A 22,382-nucleotide genomic window follows, 5' to 3' on the forward strand; every position below is an offset into this window, starting at 1 on the left:
CCACTCTGCAACCACCCCTGATGACACTTTTTTCATACCCTAATCCTGCAATTCAGCACTTAGCTTACACCTAAGCATGCTGAAGTAATGTATCCATGGCATAGTCACATGCCAAATGGTTGTCAAGAAGAGTTGATTTTACTTACCAACAACAAAGATGCCCGATCTTTCCTTTTGGCCACGTTTTATAGACCACTTTTATACTCTCAAACTTGGCAGATGAGCAACAACCCTGCTTCAGATTCAATAAATTAAATAGTTAACAAATTTGAATTAAAAGATTGTTTTATTCTTCTGAGATTGAGAAATTCAATACATATATCTTTTTGAATACTACAACGGTACATAAAAATACATAAAATTCACTTCTCACATATGTATTAGATCAACGTATGCCACCAAAGAAGCTTGTCTGTGTTATTCTCCCATGGTGTTACTCAGAAGGTTTTGAATAGTCAACATATAACACATTTTTTAAAAATATGATCAAAATATACCATTAACATTCAGAAGGTAGTGAGGAGAAAAAGTTATCACAAAATAGCAACCATGCCATAATCCAGAGAGGAACACTAAAGTTACTTCACTTAATGCAAGTCACAATTGCATCAGACACATTCAACTATGCATCCCTTTACTGAGCTTGAATTATCCTTGGTATGAAATACCCTTACCAATGAATTAAAGCTATAAAAATGTGTACCATCAAACATTTCACTAAGTTTCAGTAATGAATTTCTATATCCTAGACAGAATTTTGAATTTCTGGTTGGTTTATAAATGTACCTATCTTTTCCCCAAAAATGTTGAAATAATTAAACTATTTCACTACATACAGCTACACCAAGAGACGATTTCTGAAATGACTATACAACACAAATGAATAACCTGAACTTATAGAGTAATTACCATCATGCATGAACATTGCTTTTAGACTGTGCTTCAAGATATAAGATTTTCTCTATTATCTTTCGCTACTGTTCTTCCAAATTTCACTAAAAATTTTCACCACACTAAAAAGATAGCCCAGTAGCATATCGATATTAATCTGAGATAGGTACACCTTAAAACAATATTCACCAAGACTACAACAAACACTGCATTTGTCTACAATCACATTTCATGGCAATGCAAGTTTTCATTCTCCAAGGCCAACTAAATCCTTGGGAAAACTTAGCTCAGTGAGTAAAACAAACTTGCTAAGGATTTTTAAATGTGATTGATGAATAAAATAATAAATGCATGAACATTTGTTTCACAAATACAACAAGGAAGACAATTCTTATAATTAAAAAAATGCATAAGTGATAACAAAACCCCCGCAATAGCACCAACCCAGTCACGCTGGTAATCACAGCAGACCAACAACCCAGTGGGGTGTCTTTTTTTTCCTTTACAAGACAAATGCTATCTCCCATATCTAATTAATTACTACAATTTGAATAAAAATGCAACCAGAACCAAAACTTAATGCACTGCATACAATCATTTCTTTGCCGTTTAATTTCCCCAAGTTTTCAGGACTGAATTTTAATAAATTTGTCAAATACATTTTTGACTTTGTATGTGCTACATTTAAGTCGAAAACAAAATGGTGCAATTCATTTCAACTCACTGATTACCCAAATTTGAAGGTATGACCCAGACTGTGCCCAGGTCGGGAGAGTACTAATTGTTCCACTAATGGGTGGATCAAAGTGAAAGTACAACAATATGAAATTCCTGATATGGATCAACGATATTCAAAATCCACTAGAACTGACAAGAGTAAATTTTAAATAGATGGGAAAGATAATATCTCATAAAAAAAGATTAATACGAGTTTTCAAACATATCCAAGAGCCAAAATTCATTTCTTAATGACGATGAATAAGCAGAAAAGAGGAAGCAGACTACCAGCAAGGCCCTCATTAGAACCACTCAATAGGTAATGAAAAAGTTAACCGTGTATAGGTGATGTTAAAGTTAATCTAGATTCTACAATACCACAAATTAACGTGAAAGGGTGTGAGAGGTAGCTGCAAAAGTAATGAAGGAGTCATTTATTTATACTTGACAGTCTATGTACTAGCTATCAGGGTCAACTAAAATGGTTCTACACTGAGCAAATGAAAATTTTCATGTGAAGATGACACAAAAGACTGAGGCATGTAATGACTTGATACAGTTAAAAGTTTAATTCATATTTAAAACTTACCATGTTTAAAGAAACGTTACCGATATGTTTTATAACCTCTATCAGATTCAGTCCAAGTATTGAATACCGCAACATTTACTTTTGCTGGACTATTATCTATGAATGTTACTTCATAGATTAGATTCATAGAGAGGTGATTAATTTTCAACAACGGAAAATCTGATTTCTTATCAGAAATAATATTTGCTATTATTAAAAATGGATAGAATGAAGTCTTAAAAGTTTAAAAATACTGCCCTAGGAAGAACATAATTCAAGATGATTCTTTCATTAAAATGTGAAATAAGATTGATGCATAGGGGTCAAACGTAACCTGTTAAAAAACAATTTACAAAATATAAAAATGTTGGTCCCTTTACTTTGCCAACGTATAAGGGCAACAACTTTTAACTCTTTGCCCTAACTGCTAGGAGAAAATTAGGTCTCCTTTATTTAAGATATTTCTTGATTTGAGAACATTTGTGAGAGCTAGAGAATTGAGAACTTCCTTTACATTAAGCACATCCAACAGTCATTAATTCAAAGGACGAGAGGAGAAAGACAAAAGGAACAGTCCTGAAAACTGACCAATGCTATGCCAAAAGAAAAATTAAATTCATTAACCTTTTCAAGTCTCTTTATGACCTGGGCCTATACTAAATTGAGATCAGCTGTTTGGATTTCTCCTCCAAGTACGCAGAGAAGGATATCAGCATGCTGTGTGCCATCTTGTTGGATAATTGTCCCATCCTCCAGTATAAACGTAGGGCCTAAAAAGAGGTAATATCAAAATAAAAATTTAAGTATGTAAAAGCAGAAAATGTAACTCATTGGATGCATACAAAATATACGTCAAGATTAAATTAATAGCAATTGAATTCTCTGATTTGCATATTCCAAGGCAAGGGATTGTTAAATCCAGGCCAATAAAAAGGCTTTCGAGTTACATGCTCTTAGCCAAGGCCCTAGTGGTTCATTTTTTTAGAACAGAAATGCACTTCATTGACTGTAGATAAGAACTGGGCATTCCATTCTCCATGTTACAAATACTGCATTCTAAGAAAAGAATTCCATGCCAGCTTTATTGGCAGTGCTGGTAGAAGCTTTGGAAAATATTAATTATAACAAGAATATTAATGCCATTGTGAAAATTTTAGTTTACTATATTTTCCATAATAACCATGATCAAAACAAAATGTGAGTACTCCACCATACTCCTAATTGGGTTACATGCTAAAGGCAGCAGTAATTGAAGCCAGTTACATGAAAATGGAACTATGATTGGCTAAAAGGATGATGAGTGTGTCATGTAGTTCAGCATTGAATTGTTTATAATAAATGTAGAGGTATTGGGGATAAACTATTCCAATCAAGTTAGTGCAGCTGCTATCGGTCTGAAAGATTATCAGTTTCTTTCTGATGCAACATTATTCAAACATGCCATTTTGCCTTCCACTCTTCACCATACAAATTGGAAAAAGTTAAAAACTCACGGGTTGCCCACCTAAAAGCAAGAGAGGAGAGTTGTAAGGTATGCAGAAAAGAGAGGTGGAAGAGAAAGTAAACAGGGATTTATGATTAAAAACTTTTGGGCTATGTCGTCGCGTCAATGCTTTGGGTGGCCCCAACGTTTCCCGACCGATGCTGGTCGCTTTTTCAAGGGATTATGGAGAGATGGGAATTTAAGATCTTTTATATAGGTGTCTGTGTCAGGAGGTGGAGGGAGGGGAGCCGGAGGTTGGGGGAGTGGGTTGCTGCTTGTTTCTTCTTATTACGGGTTGCCAAGTACGGCTAATTTAAATGCCGGTGTCTCTGTTGAAATTATTCTTATCTTCTTTGGATATTTCAATGGCTTCTCTTACGAGTCTCTGTTTAAAACCTTTAACTTTGGCAAGGATTTTGACTTCCTTGAGGTCGACGATGTGGCCAAGCGCTGCGCGTTCGGCTACCGCGGACTTTGTTGGTACACACCTATATAAAAGATCTTAAATTCCCATCTCTCCATAATCCCTTGAAAAAGCGACCAGCATCGGTCGGTAAACGTTGGGGCCACCCAAAGCATTGACGCGGCGACATAGCCCAAAAGTTTTTAATCATAATGACGAGCACCCGCGAAAGTTTTAACGAAGAATTATACAGGGATTTTTCAGCATGACAGTGAAATAGAACCTTTCAAAGGAAATAAATAAGGATTATCTTATGCACTGCAAATCATGCGACCAGGCCAAATTACCCTTTGGGCAGGAAAGCTGAATTGATTCCATCTGCAATTTGCATGAAGAGGAAGACAACTCAATATGTTTGAATTACCCTAGTCAGAATTTGGCATTAGCTTAACGTGGCAACAGAAAGGAAAAACATTGTCTAGAAGGCAAATTGTGACACCACAAACATTGTCAGGATACTATTTTCCCCCGTTGTACTAATACACAGTCATACCATCTTCCCATTTTCAACATCCCAGACTTTATCTAAGGGCAAAGCAGTCAAATATACAGATTTTAAGAAAAAATTCAGCGAGGTTTACCATGAAATAAAAGGGACTTAGTATAAGTATGTAGCAAAAATAGTCAAGTAATGCCTAATAGGTAGAGATCCGTGAAAACGGTTTTATTTTTTTCTAAAATTCGTTTTAAAACTGTGTGATTTTGGTGTTATAGAAAATCTTGGCGGTGTTATGTTACAATCTTGATATCGTAGCATCTGAGCTTCTCGGCAGTTGATGCGGCATTTTTTTAGAAAACAGGACATCAGGTTACAATTTACGAGTTATGCTACAAGTCTCACTTGTCTGAGTTGCTAACGAAGCGATATCTTCTCAGGATATTTTGTTTCTCCCTACTCGCAATCTGGGGGGTGTTTCAGAGTCTCCCTTTCCGAGCGGATTCTACATCACTTACTATCGGCCAGGTAATCCAGGCGTTTCAGACTGGCTTCCTATCGACTCAAGGCCGGCTTTCCGATCAAAAATTTTAAAAATCAAATAGGACATTTTCTCACCAGAAAGGGGCACTTCATCAACTGCTGTCACTTGGGTTAGCAGTTCAGCCGAGGTCATGGCCTTGAGACATGAGAGGCTTCCATCATCACTCACAACCACACTGGTGCCAGCCCCTTGAGTACCAGTTATTGACAAGGACGCATCCCCATCCTCAACAATGGATGCCTCCATCACAGCCTCTCCTGAGTGCAAACCTCCAGCTGCGACCGTTAACAGTATCTCAGCACCTCGATTAAATAAACACAGGTGATATTATATTTTGCCAAAACCCAAGGATAAAGTGACAGGACCTAAAGTACAGAGATCCCACATATACAGGAAAATGAGTGGAAATGAGAGTAAAATTGCTTTAGGATCTAGATTTATATATCCGCAGTGATGCAATAAATTCAAAGAAATTTTAAGTAGGAGAATTATGACCACCTGAGAAATTTACAAATTCAAAGACAGAGACATTTTAGAACATTACCTGTCTCAGTTCATAAATTCGACACAATGGAAGCAAAGAATCACTACCACCCTATTGAAAATCTCTATGGGATTTTGTTTTCCTATAGAAATTTGACGATGGGAAATGATTGTTCCTACGGGAAACTTTTATGTTCCTATAGGAAAATTATATGTTCCTATAGGAAATTTTGAATATTTCTATAGGAAATTCAAATTTTCATATAACAACATACAGTGGAAGCCCCTTATAACGAGTACGGGATATAGCGACAAGCTCGAATTAGCGACAGCTACCCAAGGAACCATTTTAAACCCTATGATTTAAATGTAAAATAAATTCGTATTAGCGATAATGGCTCGATTCCTCTCTTGCGCCATTCGTAATTACGACAGGTTGACTTTTTGACCACGTGCCACATCTCTGGAATTCAATGCTTTTAAAACGGCATTTTATCCGCCAACGTCGACATGTTCCGTATTCTCCTATTCTTCTTTCCTTAATAAATTTCTCGAGTACACATTTCATTGCTCTTTTGTTATCTCCCTCCCGCGCCTCCACAGTGAGGTTAAAAATTATTCCGCCCGTCTGCTAGCACCATGGCTGGTAAACACAAGTCCTTGGATTTAAAAACCAAAATGAGAATTATTGCAGATTGTGAAAGTGGAGAGTGTTCAAAGAGTGAAATAGCGAGGCGATTTGGAATTAATACATCGACATTGTTCACTATTTTAAAGAAAAAAGAACAAAATCGTTCGGCAGTGCTTAAAGAAGGGCGTCCAAGCACTCAAAAACACCTGCGGCCCGGAGAGCATCCGCAGCTAGAAACTGCTCTTTTATCGTGGTTTTGCCAGCAAAGAGCCGCAGGGATTCCTATCAGGGAATGATGAAGGCTAAAGCTGAGTATTTGTGTGAGAGGCTTGGTGAAGACAATTTTAAGTGCTCGGATGGATGGTTTGCACGATTTAAAAATAGGAAGGGGATATCCCTTCACAAACTATCCGGTGAATCATCAAGTGTTGACGTTAATGCTGTGGAAGGCTGGGCTCCGGTCCTTAAAGACTATTTGGACAATTACAGCCCCTGCGATATTTACAACGCGGATGAGACAGGCATATATTTTAACCTTCTCCCGGACAAAACTCTCGCCACTCGAACGGACCCCTGCAAAGGAGGGAAGAAAAGTAAAGACCGCGTAACTGTTCTTTTATGCGCCAATATGGATGGTTCAGATAAGTTAAAACCGTTCGTGGTGGGGAAATCCGCCCATCCCCGATGTTTTAAGGGAGTTAAAACTCTCCCTTGCACTTACGAAGCAAATAAAAATGCTTGGATGACGGCTGCTATCTTCACGCAGTGGTTACGAGCGTTTGATGCCAGGATTGGTGGAAGGAATAAAAAAGTACTATTATTCATTGACAATTGCCCAGCCCACCCACCAATAGAACTAAGAAACGTTAAAATTGTGTTATTGCCGCTTAACACTACGAGCGTTCTTCAGTTCCAGTCAGCATTCCTATCAAAAAGTGTGCGCTACTGCCGCTAGAGGTCTCTACGTCCGCTGATATTGCGTCTGATTGCGTGAATCTCTACGAAACATGAATATTGCTAACAGACAGACAAAGAGTGGACTTCATTTATCATTTGTCCTTCTATTTATTTGAAACAGTTTTTCACCCTTTCCACCGAAGATAATTGATATGACTAATATGCTTTTAGATGCCGTAATGCTGTTCGGTTTCATGATTCCGATAGCATTTGAGTCGGCTGTTTTGAAACACGATAGCAAACCATACAGGCAGACTTGAAGCATAAGAAGATTACTTCCACCTTTATTCCGCCGTTAACCTGAAAAAGGTAGAATTGCAATGCTCATGTGGAACCCTAAAATGTTATCACGCTCCTTTCGTCACCCAATTGCAGCAGCCACCCATCATTTTCACTACTACTCGGAAAGATAGAAGGTATGCATTTTTGAACAGATTCCGGAGTTCTAGCATTTAATAGTCTGATGCATAGCCATAACTGGTAGTTATGACATGCATATTTGGAGCATCTAAGAAATAAGGATAATAACAGCTCATAATGCACGTGCACTGTTCAGTACGAGTGAGTCTGAAGCTCGGACTTTTAAAATCGACTTCTTAATGCCTCGGCATATAGCATCCTGCATAATTAGATATAATTTGATCATAGATTGCAAGTGAATATGATCAATAGTGAATTAAATGTTCAAAATAATGATTTAAAACGGCTATCATGCTGCAATTTTCGCCTCTCGGCAGAAACAGCCGTGGTGACGCCTGATGAGTGATTTTTTTGTGACGATGTAATTGCATTCCGTAACAGCGACAACTCACTATAGCGACAGATTTCTCTGTTCCCAACAGCTGTCGTTATAAGGGGCTTCCACTGTAATTCCTATAGGAAATGTAGTTCCTATTTGAAAATTTAATTTTCCTATGGGAACATACAAATTTCCTATAGGAACAAACGTTTCCCATTGTCAAATTACTATAGGAAAAAGAAATCCCATAGAGACTTTTAATAGGGCAGCACTGACTTTCAATGAAAATTTCTCCTCTTGGTCACTCCGCAAGATAACATGCTATCCTCCGATAAAATAATACTAAAGATGAAATAATTCATAATGCCTAGATGGCACATCATTTTAATACAGTATCATAGTGTCCTTATATGCACCAAAAATATCTGAGATTCACGCTAGGAAGTTTTAGAGCTTAAGCAAACAAGGGATTCTAAATGTTAACTCACTAACGATCCTAACCAATTGTTTTCCAGGGGTAAGTGAACTTACTTTCCGCCATATCAACTGCTGCATCTCCTGCTTGAATGACAAAAGGAGCTGCACCAGCAGAGGTGTCCGAAGCTCCTGTTATTCCCTCAACAGCTCGCCTGGCATCATCACTCATCATCCTCGTCACCAACATCAAATCAAGGGCACCTACAGTGTCCCATTCAGCACGCATCTCTGGATGTCGACCAGCCAAGTGACGACGAAGACTCTGCCGAAGCCGCATTGACTGTCCACAGTATCGGCAAGCATAAAGTTGATTGTTGTGATATTGGCGGTGGTGAGTTCGTAATAGATGTTCCTGCAATTAAAAAAAGCAACTTTAGTTTTATGCATAAAAATATGCAAATTAAAATTAAAATAAAGAATTAAAAATCCAGTTTTTTTTAAAGGATATCTTTCCGAAACACAAACAAGTTTTTTCAATTTTGCCATAAGACAGTAGAGGCAATCAAAGCAAGAATGCTAACTGAACCATAGTTGACCATCTCTTTACCGCTACTGTTTCCAGCAGAAGGCTAAGAATTTGATAAGTGTCGGTAATATATTAAGTAAAGGGCATGGATAATAACAAGGTGAAAATATCTCACCATGAACCAAGCAATATATTGGGGTAAAGGTATGGGGAAGGTAGGAAAACAATGAGAGGAAGGTGCATAAGTGATTCAAACAGTGGGAGTGATTTTTAGTATTTTTAACGTTCCAAGTAAGGAGATGTCATCCATTCAATAGAATAAAGCACTGGAGAGACAGTAAACTGTAGGATCCAATTAATATACACAGAAATATCCCTCCTCCGTTATCAGTCATTTTTGGAGGCATATAACTGGCTTAAAACTGCAGCTATCATCCTGAAATTTTTAGTACGTATGAGTACACCCTACAACATCTGCCTTCATCTCAAATTCGAAAATTCTAACTTGGTATTTTTATTTCAATTTTCTTCGACAATTTTTTATACAATGAAACGTTGAAAAAGTTCTACTCTGCATATACACCCTGAGTATTTTCAAGATTATAACTTATGAATATTTAACTATAAAATTTGAATGACCACCACCAAAAAAGAGTCAAGAAGCAGTGACCCACTATCTTAAATCATACGACTTACTTAGGCTCCACCACAACGTATTTCACACACTCAAGTGCATTTTAAATGAAAGAGCACCATGGTATCAAACAGATAGCATACGCAATATATGTACAACTTAATACAACGTTTTGTCAAACAACAGCAAAAATAAGGCAGGCAGCAAATTCTTAAGACTTCTATCACCTCTGTTTCACATTTTTTTAAGTTGTAAACTGTTTTGGTAATGCTGTGGTGACAATATAAATCACTCAGCGACCGTAAACAGCATTGCATTGATATAGGCCCACTTTTGACTACATTAATCAATTATAACAATTAACATAGCTTCGATTAAGGCCAATAGGGTGGTTTCCTATTTTTTTTTAATTGCCTAAATCGAAAGATTATCACTCCTGGAATACGTATTTCACGCTTTAGATTTTTAAATGACAGTTTCTATTTTTTACGATAAAACGAAAAGTGAAAATTTTCAGGCACGCGAAAACGCGACGGCTAAGTATGAATGCCGTGTGACGTCATTCTGGTTCCCGCTGCCGCCCTGTGAGGTGACCTTGAGGCGAGGCTTGAGTGCTGATACGACGCAGGATAATAGCAGGTAGCAGAGTACCTTGCTAGCAGATAGCACTTGTCTTAAATAAGGATTTTTAATACCTAATCAAACCAAGGAAACTTTCCGACCATGAGCAGTTTTAATGGGTGATTACTAAGAGACGTTTCCCTGAGCTCTGTGCCTCATGCATGCATTGGTAATCTCAGACGATGTTAACTCCTATCTACTCGTATAGAAACCAGGTCCCTGTGACGTCACGTGGAGTGGCATCACTTGGGCACCAATCGGGCCCTTATTCAAATGCGGTTGAAATTGACCATTGCCATTCGTCTAAACTAGGATTTCCATAACCAAATAATTTGTATATTATGAATACACTGATGGTGGGTAACGAATTGCAATCAATGCCTTTCGTTTCCTTTGATTAAGGAAACTACCCTGTTTGAATTTTAAATCTCTAAAACCAAATGAATTGAAAATACTGGTTGAGTGAATTGTTTATGGGTTAACGACAGGTGCTCTTTCTCTTAAGACCTTCCTTTTTCATTGTGCCAACCATCATCAAACAATAAACCTGCACTATCTATCAAGAATGAATCATTAGCACAAAATAAGACCCTCCAAAACAGCTTCCAAGTTCTGTGAAATATTCTCTCTGAATCTGATTTCACCACCTTTCACTTTTCCAGCTGAGATAAATCACCTTTTTCACTTAGTGAGGCTTAGGAGCTACTATGCGTCTCTTTACTATTTGTGGCTCATTTTATGTTCATTAAGCAATAAAAATAAAGTTTATTAAGATGCACAGGCTAAAATCAGTCCAGCAAATGCAAGGCAGAGAATTTCATTTTTTCCGGCAGTTTATGGCAATAAGGCAGCTTTCCTTGGTAATGGCAAAATAAAAGGCTTTAATAACTTTTCTGGATGACTGAGGCGGATAAAAAAATAAAGGCATGTTTTTGTGACATAAATACCCAAGCATGGGTTGCTTTAGACGGCTTCTGACTTTTCAACCATCATCTATACACCGAATATTATGTCATTTTTGCCAATGAGCAATCGGATAAGCTATGGTACTGTATAGAATTGAAGTGTATGAAGTGGGCTACTAATGAGAGGCTGATAATTGAAGGAGCTTAAATGATGGAGTACGTAGTGGCCTAGAGAAGAAAAGCAAGTTTGGATAATGGTAGACATAGGTATCTCACCACTGGATACCACCCAGTAGACGATTACCATTACTCATTGCGCGAACACAACTGTTAATGGACAAACAATGAGGAGCAAAGAGATTTCACATGAAATACTTCTAATCAGTACTTCATCCTTTCTAATTAAGGAAAAAAATAAGGAAATAAGACTTCCTTTAGTAAAATACTTGATGCCACATTTGGCAGCAACTAAGATAGATGGCGAAAAAGAGCCAGTAAAAACCACACACCTTGACAAAGGCCTTGCTACAAAGGGAACACTGGTGCACCTTCCCCTGGGTATGCTCCAACAAATGAACAGCCAGGTAGTCCTTAGACATGAACATCTTGCCACAGTGGGGACAGGGATTCGACTTCTTTGACGTAGGTTCGTGTACAGCCATATGCTTCAGCAAGTTTCCCTTCTGATAAAACTCCTGCAGAGGAAGAGAAAATAAAAAGTAAGTAAACAATTCATTTCAGTATTGACCGTTTTTCCACTGCCGTGATTCCTACCCTTCTTCAGTGGCACTAAATTTCATTTAATGCACATTTCATTAAATTTCATGACATGTCATTACGAAGACATATATTTCTACAATTATTATTCTCATAACATGGGCTAGCAATTATGACTACTGGGTAATCATTTAAAATTGGGAGAATAGTAAGGGGTGAATCATACTCTGAGAATTGGACTACGGGCCATAGTCAGTTCACGCACAAACAATAAGTAGCTCCACAAACTGGAATAAATATTTTTCAGGAAGACTAAGGAAAGACATGTACAGTGGAACCTCGTTAAAGCGAGTACGGGCTATAGCGACACCCCCGCTATTACGAGAGATAGCCGATGCACCGTCAATTGACCCTATAATAAGCGTGTTAAAAAATTCGTTTTTACGAGACCCTTTCGGCGTTGGCTCTCGCCATAGCGAAGGTTTCACCGCCGGAAGACTTTCATCAAGACTCCTTAATCTCTGTAACTGCTAGCGATCTGTTAGAAATGAAGTTAATGGAGTGCTCAGTCTCAAATTTATGTGGTAAACTCTCGTTCGATAAATATAATGATTGACGAAACAATGCTTTAAATGATTTTTATTCAGTGCGGCGCTTATAAATTGTTTGAATAGTTAGTCGTTATTTGAGTAAGGAAATTTAGTGATGCAAAAAAACATCGCCTTTCGTCTGGATTTATGCTTACGTTTATCGGATAGGTGTTTATCTGTCGCCGCACCACTCCTGTTCCTGTATATCTGTTCGCAACAGATATATTGGCTATTATTTGCTCCACCTCCGGTAAAGCGACAATTCGCTATAGCGAGTGTTTTTTAGTGCACCGTGGGGTGTCGTTATATCGAGGTTGCACTGTATATCTTTATTATTTATAGGAAGATGCAAATCATCAAACTAACATCTATGTTATTTTCTAAGCTAAGAGTTATTTCCAGAGAAGATATGATCTTTTATGCTAGCCATTGCAGAACCAAACAGTGGGTTCTTGTATTTGCTACTCGTGTTTTACCATAAAGAATTTTGAAAATGACATTTTTTATAAAATGTAGCAAACTTAAGTTTCAACATCATGTTGGGCAAATTGATCACATTCTATGAATCCATATGTACAATGCATATTTAACTGAACAGGAATTTACTTCATGAGTTAGGGGACTCATTTTCAAGGCAATGCTTATCTTAAATTTGCAATTAGTTTCAAATTAAAGAAAACCATTGAGTACTATTTCCGCTCTTGCTGTTGAGCCCAATAATTCTAATTTCCATCTTTGTAGATAACAGTTTTGCATACAGCTGGTTTCTTTAGGTCATTGAAGTATGAGATCCCTAAACAGCAAAATAGGATGAAAGCTTTAACTAACCTTTCCACACTCATTACATTTGTAACGTCGCTCTCCTTTATGCAACAGCATATGGACCTCAAGGGACTTCTTGGTCTTCACTTTCTTATCACACACAGGGCATGGAATCTGAATATGGAGAGGTTACAAATAATTACTGCACTCATACAAACCTGTTAGGCACAGACAGGCAACTTATTAGAGAATTCACAATAGGACAACTACATACAAAAACAGAGAATGGAAATGAATTTCGGAAATCAAAATTAAATCATGAATGATCGCTGCATTCTCTTCGGGTTCGCGTTTCGCTGACTGCAATGTCAGCAAAACTGTTGTTGCCAAAAGCCAAAGGACACAGTGAAAACCCGAAGAGAATGCAGAGATTGTCTGATTGACACCGCAAAAATCTACGAACCTACATAAAATCATGAATACTCTACAGCCATATACAAAAATAATAAGGATGTGCGAGTAGTAGTTTTTGATCTCGAGTTAAGAATCGAGTCGAGTTGAAAACTACTTGCGAGTACATATATAGTAGAGTCGTGTATGGTAGTTTCTGAACCAGGCATTACAGCAATGCATGCTCCAACATGTTCTAATTTTTCCAATCCCCTTGTGAATTTCCTGTTCTGAATGCTTCGCCTGAATGAAAAAGTAAAAATTAATGAGGAATGTTAATGGTAATTGTGTCAGAATTAGGAGATGAATGAAAATTAATAGTAATATGTTGACCATTTAATTAATGTATGTATCCCTAATGCTAGGAAGAGCCCTGAGTATAGGCAGTGGCACAATTGTCATGCAAAAAAACCAATAGAATAATCTTCCTCAGATAGCAGGTTTTGATATGTCCATGTCATAGTATTACTGCCTGCAGAAAATTCTTTCGTTACATACTTGTGCAGCTGAACAAGTACTTTCTTGCCAAAAACACAACATTTGGAAACCTTGGGAATTATTAAAAATGATAACTATGATTTTTATGGTTCTTGGATCTTCATGTAATTTAAGCAGGGACGCCGACTTGCAAAAATATTGTGGGGGCCCAACCGGGGATCTTGGCCCAGGAAATTTTATAGGTAGTGAGTTTTAAGTTTTTTAAGCATTTTAGAAGAGTCATATGATCAACATTAGAACCCTGATAACTCGAATCTCGATATCTGGACACTCCAGGGAAAATCAACAAGCCTGACACATTTTTTCCTCGCACCCATAACGAATTTTTGAGGGGGCTCGGGCCCCCTCAAGCCCCATGGAGTTGGCACCACTGAATTTAAGTAGATCAAGCAATCAAAGAACTTAGCTTTATCTTTGTAAACCAATAAAAAATTTTCTTTACTTCTAACTTCGTTTAATCAAGCCTAGCAATTCTTGTTTTATAAGTTCAAGATGGAAACTAAACACAATAAATGAGTAAAAGAAAATTTAACATCGGACATACATAGTACTAAAAAAGGCAAAAAGATGGCACCATTTGTAACATCAAACACCGTGAAAAACTGCCATTGCCTGCTAAAACCTGAAAGTTAAATATACTTATCATAGAAATCTAAAAAGTTTTTACATATTCTCTTGACATCTGAGTAAATGAAGTAGTGTAGGATTCAAAAGTATCATTTTAGAAAGAATGAGCGATACAGCCGTCCACTCCCGATTACTCCAAATATGCCACCGGGTTGGGAGATGGTCAGACGCCGCTGCTGACAAAAAGATATTCGGCACTCATGTCGAATACTATAATGGTTGACTACGTACACAGCAAGCTGAAACTCCTAGGCCAAGGCATTAGAATGACTTATCAACTTTAAGAACGATATCATTTCGTGAGTTTTGCTTCTTGTTAGCAGATTTCTGAACTTACTGGCCTTTATAGCTCCGAAACAGGAACAACGACATGACATTCGTAATACTACTCAAGTCAAGTACCAACTACTCGACTCGAATTTTTGAGTACCCGCACATCCCTACAAAATCTAAATAAATAAATAAAATAAATGTACAAAAACAAATGCTATCACCAAAATACAAATGAATTCAGCAGAAGGCAGAGTTATAGAAAACACAAAACAGGATTCAAGGAGATACAGTAGATTCAAGAACCAGAACATTAACACATTAGTGCAAGGATTACATTACAATAACGCCTAGTATGGAAGTTGGAATGCCAAATGGTAATGCCAATGTTAATAACACCCAAACTCTTATTATTTCCGAAGAATACAATATCTATCCTTTATTTCATGGTCCTCAGTAATATCATTCACTACAGATATGAAATGAACTAATACAGTGTGTCCTCGTTTAACGTCGTCCCGTTTAACGTTGTTTCACGATAACGTTGTCCAAAAATTGAAACCCTTGATCATTTAATGTCGTTATTGCTTCGCGATAACGTTGTTCAAATTATGCGCGGCGAAAAAAAAATGAATGGCGAATAGGACGCAAGCGCATCTGATGTGAAGTAAATATTACTATTTTAATGCGATTGGTAATTTTCGTTCGACAGAAAAGGTTGGTGTGGGTAGCGTATGATAAATATGCGTCTGAGCGAATAATTATCGCCTCATTTACCCATTATCCGTTTATTTTTCTGATGCCAACCGAAAAAAATGTCCACGAAGAAGAGTGGCTATCCTGGCGGTTCTTCAGACGTGAAGAAAAAACGGCGATATTAGAACAAAAACTTGGTATTATTAAAAGAATTGAAGAAGGTGCAACTGCTGGAGAGATCGGTCGAGTTTTTACAATTAAAATTTCTTCTGTTACTGAAAATATCGATGTTTCGCCATTAAAATACTTTCTTTTTAGTTTTTATATTTCATTTAATAATGCCTTCTTCCCAACCTTTTCGTTATGAAAATTCGTTTCGTTTCGAATGAATCGTTATCATGCTGAAGTGAATAATCGGTAATGAATGTTACTCGCGATTTCCGCCGGGTTAAAGAATTCATATCATCACGAAAATTGACACGCCCATCATCCTCGTGCTTCCGAGTGTCAGATTCAGATTTTTTTCGTTTTGGCCTGATTCAGGTGTCTCCCGATTGGTCACAAAGTCTGCTTAAAGTTACGGCTCCGATAATTGGCCTCCTTGGATTCTCGCCCGGGAAATTCTGGATTCTTCACGAAGAAATGAATTGTTAGGAACGTGGCTAGGAACCAATTTAAATTTTTTACATTGTTTCTTATGGGAAACACTGCATCGTTTAACGTTGTTTCGCTTAACGTCGACTTTTTCAGGAACGAATCAACAACGTTAAACGAGGACTCACTGTACATTAATAAGCTTCTCAAGCTAGCAGCCATTTTTTACAAATGAAATTCAGTAAAAATATTCTTTCATCCAAATTTATCCCAGATTCAATGAGTTACTTAAGTGATACCTAGTATGGATTGCCAAATGAAATTGTGGTTAAATACATGAGCAAAATTCATAATTATAATCTAAGTTGCCTTCATTGTGTATGAGTTTAGCACCAAGTCATAATGCAATAATAAAACTAGAACTTTCAAGAATACTTATGTATATGATATCTCCCAATTGCATACCATGAATAAATTTTTGAAGGCTACCAATTACCTTTAATTCTTAAAACCATATCTTGAATATCATTTACCTGAAAATGACACCTTGCATGGAAGTCCAGGTCATTTGTAAGAAAATGATCATTGGACTGAAAACATTTATTGTAAACCGATGTCACTCATATTAAAAAGTAAGCATAGAAAAAAAGGAAAAGTATAAAGTATGTATTGGCAGAGCATTAGGGAAAAACAGAGGTATCCATAACATCATTAAAAAATACCAGTGTGTATTCCAGAAAAGAGTAAATATTGAGAGATGAAAGAAAAATTGTACAAGCCTAGAAATGCTAAGTTCCTAATGACCTTCAAGGAAAAAGCATTTCTCGCTCGGGATCCAATTAATATGCCAGCTTTAAAGGAAGATCCAATCAATGGACTTGACTGGATCTAGGGTGTGACTGGCCTCAACATCATAAATATCTAGATTGCATACCAAGAATATACTGATCTGAGAGAGAAACAGTACAGCCTAACACTAAACTTAAGATAGTGAATTTAAAAATATGAAGAAAAAAATCCAGGCAAAAGCTTAATTTTAGAAAAAATCATTGACGCAACCAAATATTCATACATTACAATCATAATAATAATAATAATACTTTTGTTCAACATTAAACACAATACAGTGTAATAGCCTCCATCAATACATGCTACATACATCTAAATCGTATAGTTCAGAGTATTACTCTAAAAATTCATTCGGCGAATAAAAAGCTTGCCTTAATATCCACAAGCGAAGAGCATGTCATGTTTAAACTTCGGAATAGTACACTTTCTTGCATACATAGAAGACCACGTGAGCAGAGGCAATTATGTGCATTTCACACCATACTAGAACTATCTGAAGACGTTGTATGCTAACTGCTACTGAATATTGAGGAAACAATTCAGTATTATAGCAACTGTCTAAATGGCCTAAGGCTACTAAGTCCAAATGGGAGCCATAGCTCCCAAAATAACGAAAACAAGTAGCCCAGTGGATATTAAAGGGATCATGCTTGCCAGCCAGCATGCAGGTTTTATTCTATACAACACTTTAAGTGACCATGCAAGCTTCTATCCTTGGCCTTTTTCTTGATCTAGTAACATGCTATCAGGGATACTAAATTTTTAATAGACTCTTTGGAAAACACATGTAGCACTGGCTGTTATTGTGATCATTCAGCAGCAAGAATAGGAGCTGACACATCACAGCTCACATTCCACAAACTTTAAGCAAAAATATACGAGTATTAAGGTGTATTAGCTGACGACCTTCCAATTTACTGACTCCTTAACAAATTTTCCCACTTTTTCCTTGACTTTACTAACCAGTTTTAAAGTCCCTGACTTTCCCATGATGTAACTGTATTTAGAAAACCTGGCCAAACAAATTCAACAGTGACAATCACATAAAGCTGAAAACATATTGAAATTTTTATAAGTTGTAGAGAATTACATGAGTTCAATAATTTTGTCAGGAAAGGCAGCTGAAAGTGAACAGTGAAACATGGTAGAGAGAAACATGGCAAAGCCAAGAGGAGTACAGGAATTTGCTTCTAGATTTAGTCAAAGCTAGCAAAACATGATAAATATTTGCCGATAAAGTATCAAGTATGCTATATAATGCAATGTCATCAAATAACTTTTTCAGGCCAGGTAGCCGAAAGGGAACAGTGGAAAATTTTGTTGCAATATTTGAATATAAAGGCACATTGACAGACGGTATTTAAAAATTTTCTGACTCTTCATCAAATTTTCCTGATTTGAGTAAGCAGTTTCAAACTTCCCGACTCCCCTATGACATGACTGAATTTAGTGACCTATAGCAATCCTGACAGAACTAGATGAATGTCGTCACAATGAGCTGAACTATTTCAGGACCTTTTTTGGTTGCAATAAAAATCACTAAGTTATTCAAGTTAGGAAGCAATCAATCGATTAATGAATTCTTGGAAAGCAAAAGCAGCCACAGGAAATGTGAATGTACTCACCTGGGGATCTTGATGGACTGAAATATGCTCCTGCAGCACATCCTTGCGATGAAATCGCTTGTGGCAGATATCACACTCAAAGCGCCTCTCCCCTGTAACACAAATCCATGACAAATTAAATGTCTAATTTCTCCATGTAGAAACACATTAACACAAAATGAACATAAAAAAAGACACGTCACATTTTTCACAAGTTGTATGGTGTTTTGGTAATGCTGGAATGATATTGTAAATCATGCAGCGACCGTAAACACCATTGAATTGTTTGATATTGGCCTAATTTTGACTACATTAACCACTAATGATGATTAAGATAGCTTCGATTAAGGCCAAATTTATTGAAAACACAAAACAAGTAAAATATAGGTAAAGCTGAATGGTTTAGGGCCTTCAATAGGTGCCCTGGGTCTTAAACCTGTCTTGAAGGGGACAAGGGTATCATCAGGATTGTACGAACATTGTTAAATCTCAAAATCTCAACCCCCTGACCATTTCCAGATAAAAATCTTCAATCCATATGGCCAACCTTATGTTTATCCATCTAGCTGCTTGCAGAAAGGGGACAAGAGTATCATCAGGATTATACCAACAATGTTAAATCTTAACCCCCTGACCTTTTCCAGATAAAAATCTTCAATCCTCTGACTTTTTCACTATCCTTTTATTAGAAAATTCTTTTCAACAGTAATTGTGGATAAGATACAAAATTCTATCTACATGTATTTTGACCTTTTAAAACCTGTTTCTTTACTATAAACACACAAAATATTTCATTGGGAACAAGATTTCAGTAGAATAAAGGTCAAACTACATTGTAAAATTGACAAAGACACATCAAACAATAACTAATTCGGGTCATTCAGCATGGCATGCATTGCAGTCAAATTTTTAAGAGAGAAACACGGCAAATCCGAGAATGAAGCAAGGGAATTATTTGCTACTAGAATTAGTTGAAGCTAGAAAAATATTATAAATATTTAAAAATAAGGAATGCGGTACAATCCAATGTTATCAGAACCTCAATTTTCTTAAACTGTATCAGAGTCGAAGGCGCAAACCCTAAACCAGCCAACATTTTGACCTGCCCATAATGGCATAAAATTTCCCTGAAGCTGTGAAGAGATTCCCAGATTTCCCTGACCCATTTGAAATCCCCTGACTTTTCCCTGAATTCAATTCAACTAAGTCCAGCCCCAATATTGCCCAATTTTGTTAATCTTACATGAAGCAGTTTTGTACTCGCAGATAGGCGAAGTGTTGCCAGGCTAATATGCCCCGCATGAGTCACTCTTAAAAACCACATGATAAACTTTTAGAGAACATAATAGAAAAAGTATTTTTCACCAAAACAGTACAGCACACCATGGTTCTTAACTAGTTTCTACAATTTCTGACTATCAATGGGAGTACAGCACTGTAAGGCAGTAAGAATGTATACCAAGGAGATGGGGGAATGAACAATTAAGGCTTGACAAATAATATGGAGAAAGCAATGTTCAATGGGTTGGAGAGGAAGAGAGAGAAGATGGAAACGACTGAGGATAATTCTGTTAGTTTACAAGCCATTTATACCTCTACTTACCTTTTTTATATTTTCTTATAATTAAATATTTTAGTAACTTAACAATGCAGTACTCCTCATGATAACCAGACAAGGCTGACACCAGACAAGCATAATTGAAAACCAATGGAATTAACAAAGTACATACATACATTTTCTATAAAAAATTTGCACATAGCATCATGGGCTACAGAGGAAATAAGTACATACCATGAAGCTGAACATGAGCTTTGAGGCTGTAAACAGTCTTGTACCGGGCACCACAAACTTCACAGATTAGATTGGTTTTGGAGGAGGCATCACTTCCGACACCACTGCTGTCCCCTTGTCCCAACTCTTCCCCTCCCATCTCTTTCCCTTTCCGCTTCCTTCCCTTGTAATCACCTCGCCTGGCTGCTTGGCAGCCACTGCAATCATGATTCTCAAATGACTCCTGCAAGAGGGACATAAGGAGCATGTTACACATTAAATAAAACCCAACCAACCATAACAAGTGAGCAATCAGGAAAAATAGCATTTACTAAACATGACTGGCAATTTCTCTTGAAAGAAGGCCCTGTTAAGGCCTGTTTACATGGTACCTATACGAGTTACCACGCCTAAATGTATGAACACAAGAATGAACACAAAAATGTACCTAGGGTATGCATGAACGGAAAATAGAACCTGTTCTAATTTGGTTCATGCATTCGTACATGCTCCGTTACGGTCCACAACAAAAATTCACGCAAACAGACAGTAACTAGTACGTGTTAATGTAACGTGTAACCAGACTTTAGAAATGAAATACTTTTAATTTAGTATGTACTTAATTTAATGATTAAAGATGAGTGATGGCAACTCTACTGCATCAATAACATTAGTGCATTCATATAAAACTCCAATGAAACTGAAAATAACATGAGGATCTCTTTGGAATGTTGTCCACCAATAGATTTACTAAGGTCTTCCTAAGTCTATAGTTCATTTGATCACTTATGTGCACTGTTTTGGTAATGCCAGTATGACAATAACATTCACCTAGCGACCGTTAACAGCACTACATCACTTAATTTAGGTCTACTTTTGACTACATTAACCACTGATGACGATTAACATAGCTTCGATTAAGACCAATTTTTTCAACAGATAGCTAAGAGCTTAATTCCTAAGACTAGTTTGGAGAGAGGTAAAGAATAGATTATACATCGCCCTGGCGAATGAGATCTAAAAACATTTCACAGCCACTGACTGGTATTTTCTAAAAAAAGAAAACAGAAATCACCAGATGCTTTATCCCAATAAATTCCCTGAGTTTTCCACATTTCCTGGACAAGTGGCCATCCTGCATTCATTCGTTTCCACTTAGCATTCACACATGTAAAAACTACATAATTTGCCAGTGGGGCAAAAGCATCAGTTTTTCAAAACACAATTAATTTCGATAAATGCGATGGTGGTTGGCGTAACATGGTGAAACTCCTTCATGATGCACAAAGGTTAAGAAAAGACTTAGCTGTTTCACAAAATAAAATATATTTGCGACCGGTTTCGATACAGCGTATCATCATCTGGCCAGATGATGATACGCTGTATCGAAACCGGTCGCAAATATATTTTATTTTGTGAAACAGCTAAGTCTTTTCTTAACCTTTGTGCACAATTAATTTCAACAACTCCAATACCTAAGAAGGCTGAATTGAGAAAAGGAATAGGTTTACTCACATTAAGAAAGAAGCTGACACTGCACTCAAAGCAGTGAAAGGTGGCAGTTCCGTGCTGGTCATGGTGAGTGAGGAGAGCTCGGTGAGATGGGAAATCTTCCTGGCACACTTCACACTTGAGACAGCGGTCAAGGTCACACTTGTGACCAACTGAACAGTTGAAGGAAAAAAAAACAATTCAACCAACCGTGACTTCATAGAAGCAGCCATGCATTGTACCCCTTTTCTATTTAGACATGTTTGCATGTTCTTTTGGTATATCCTACATGATAAAGAAATGGGAATATCACAGTGAATGATGCATGAAGAACAACTTGCACTAATGTCACTGGTGTTAAGCAACCCAATGCAGACCAAATGTTGCCAAAAAAGGTTAATTCTTGGGTTGCAGATCCCTTTTCCTGCTTAATTGGAGAGGAAATCTC

At 37.2% G+C, this 22,382-nt stretch overlaps 1 protein-coding gene and 1 non-coding gene across 2 annotated transcripts in view; both read right to left on the reverse strand.

Annotated features, from left to right (window-relative positions):
* Positions 1-271: 271 nt before the first annotated feature.
* LOC124160935 (zinc finger protein 26-like) overlaps positions 272-22,382 on the reverse strand; it is a 36,650-nt gene continuing 14,539 nt past the window's right edge. The window contains exons 13-20 of the mRNA XM_046537070.1: positions 21,959-22,107; positions 20,465-20,687; positions 18,694-18,785; positions 13,151-13,258; positions 11,525-11,710; positions 8,444-8,741; positions 5,177-5,404; positions 272-2,946 (exon numbers count right to left, since the gene is read on the reverse strand). Of these exons, the coding sequence (XP_046393026.1) occupies positions 2,828-2,946; positions 5,177-5,404; positions 8,444-8,741; positions 11,525-11,710; positions 13,151-13,258; positions 18,694-18,785; positions 20,465-20,687; positions 21,959-22,107 (1,403 nt within the window). The 3' untranslated portion in view covers positions 272-2,827. The remainder of the gene's footprint in view (positions 2,947-5,176; positions 5,405-8,443; positions 8,742-11,524; positions 11,711-13,150; positions 13,259-18,693; positions 18,786-20,464; positions 20,688-21,958; positions 22,108-22,382) is intronic.
* Positions 9,737-9,874, reverse strand: LOC124161634. Its single transcript, XR_006865407.1, has one exon. It is a non-coding gene; the product is annotated as a small nucleolar RNA SNORA16B/SNORA16A family (small nucleolar RNA).

The sequence above is a fragment of the Ischnura elegans genome, chromosome 6 (genome assembly GCF_921293095.1).
Source record: "Ischnura elegans chromosome 6, ioIscEleg1.1, whole genome shotgun sequence".
NCBI classification, from domain to species: domain Eukaryota; kingdom Metazoa; phylum Arthropoda; class Insecta; order Odonata; family Coenagrionidae; genus Ischnura; species Ischnura elegans.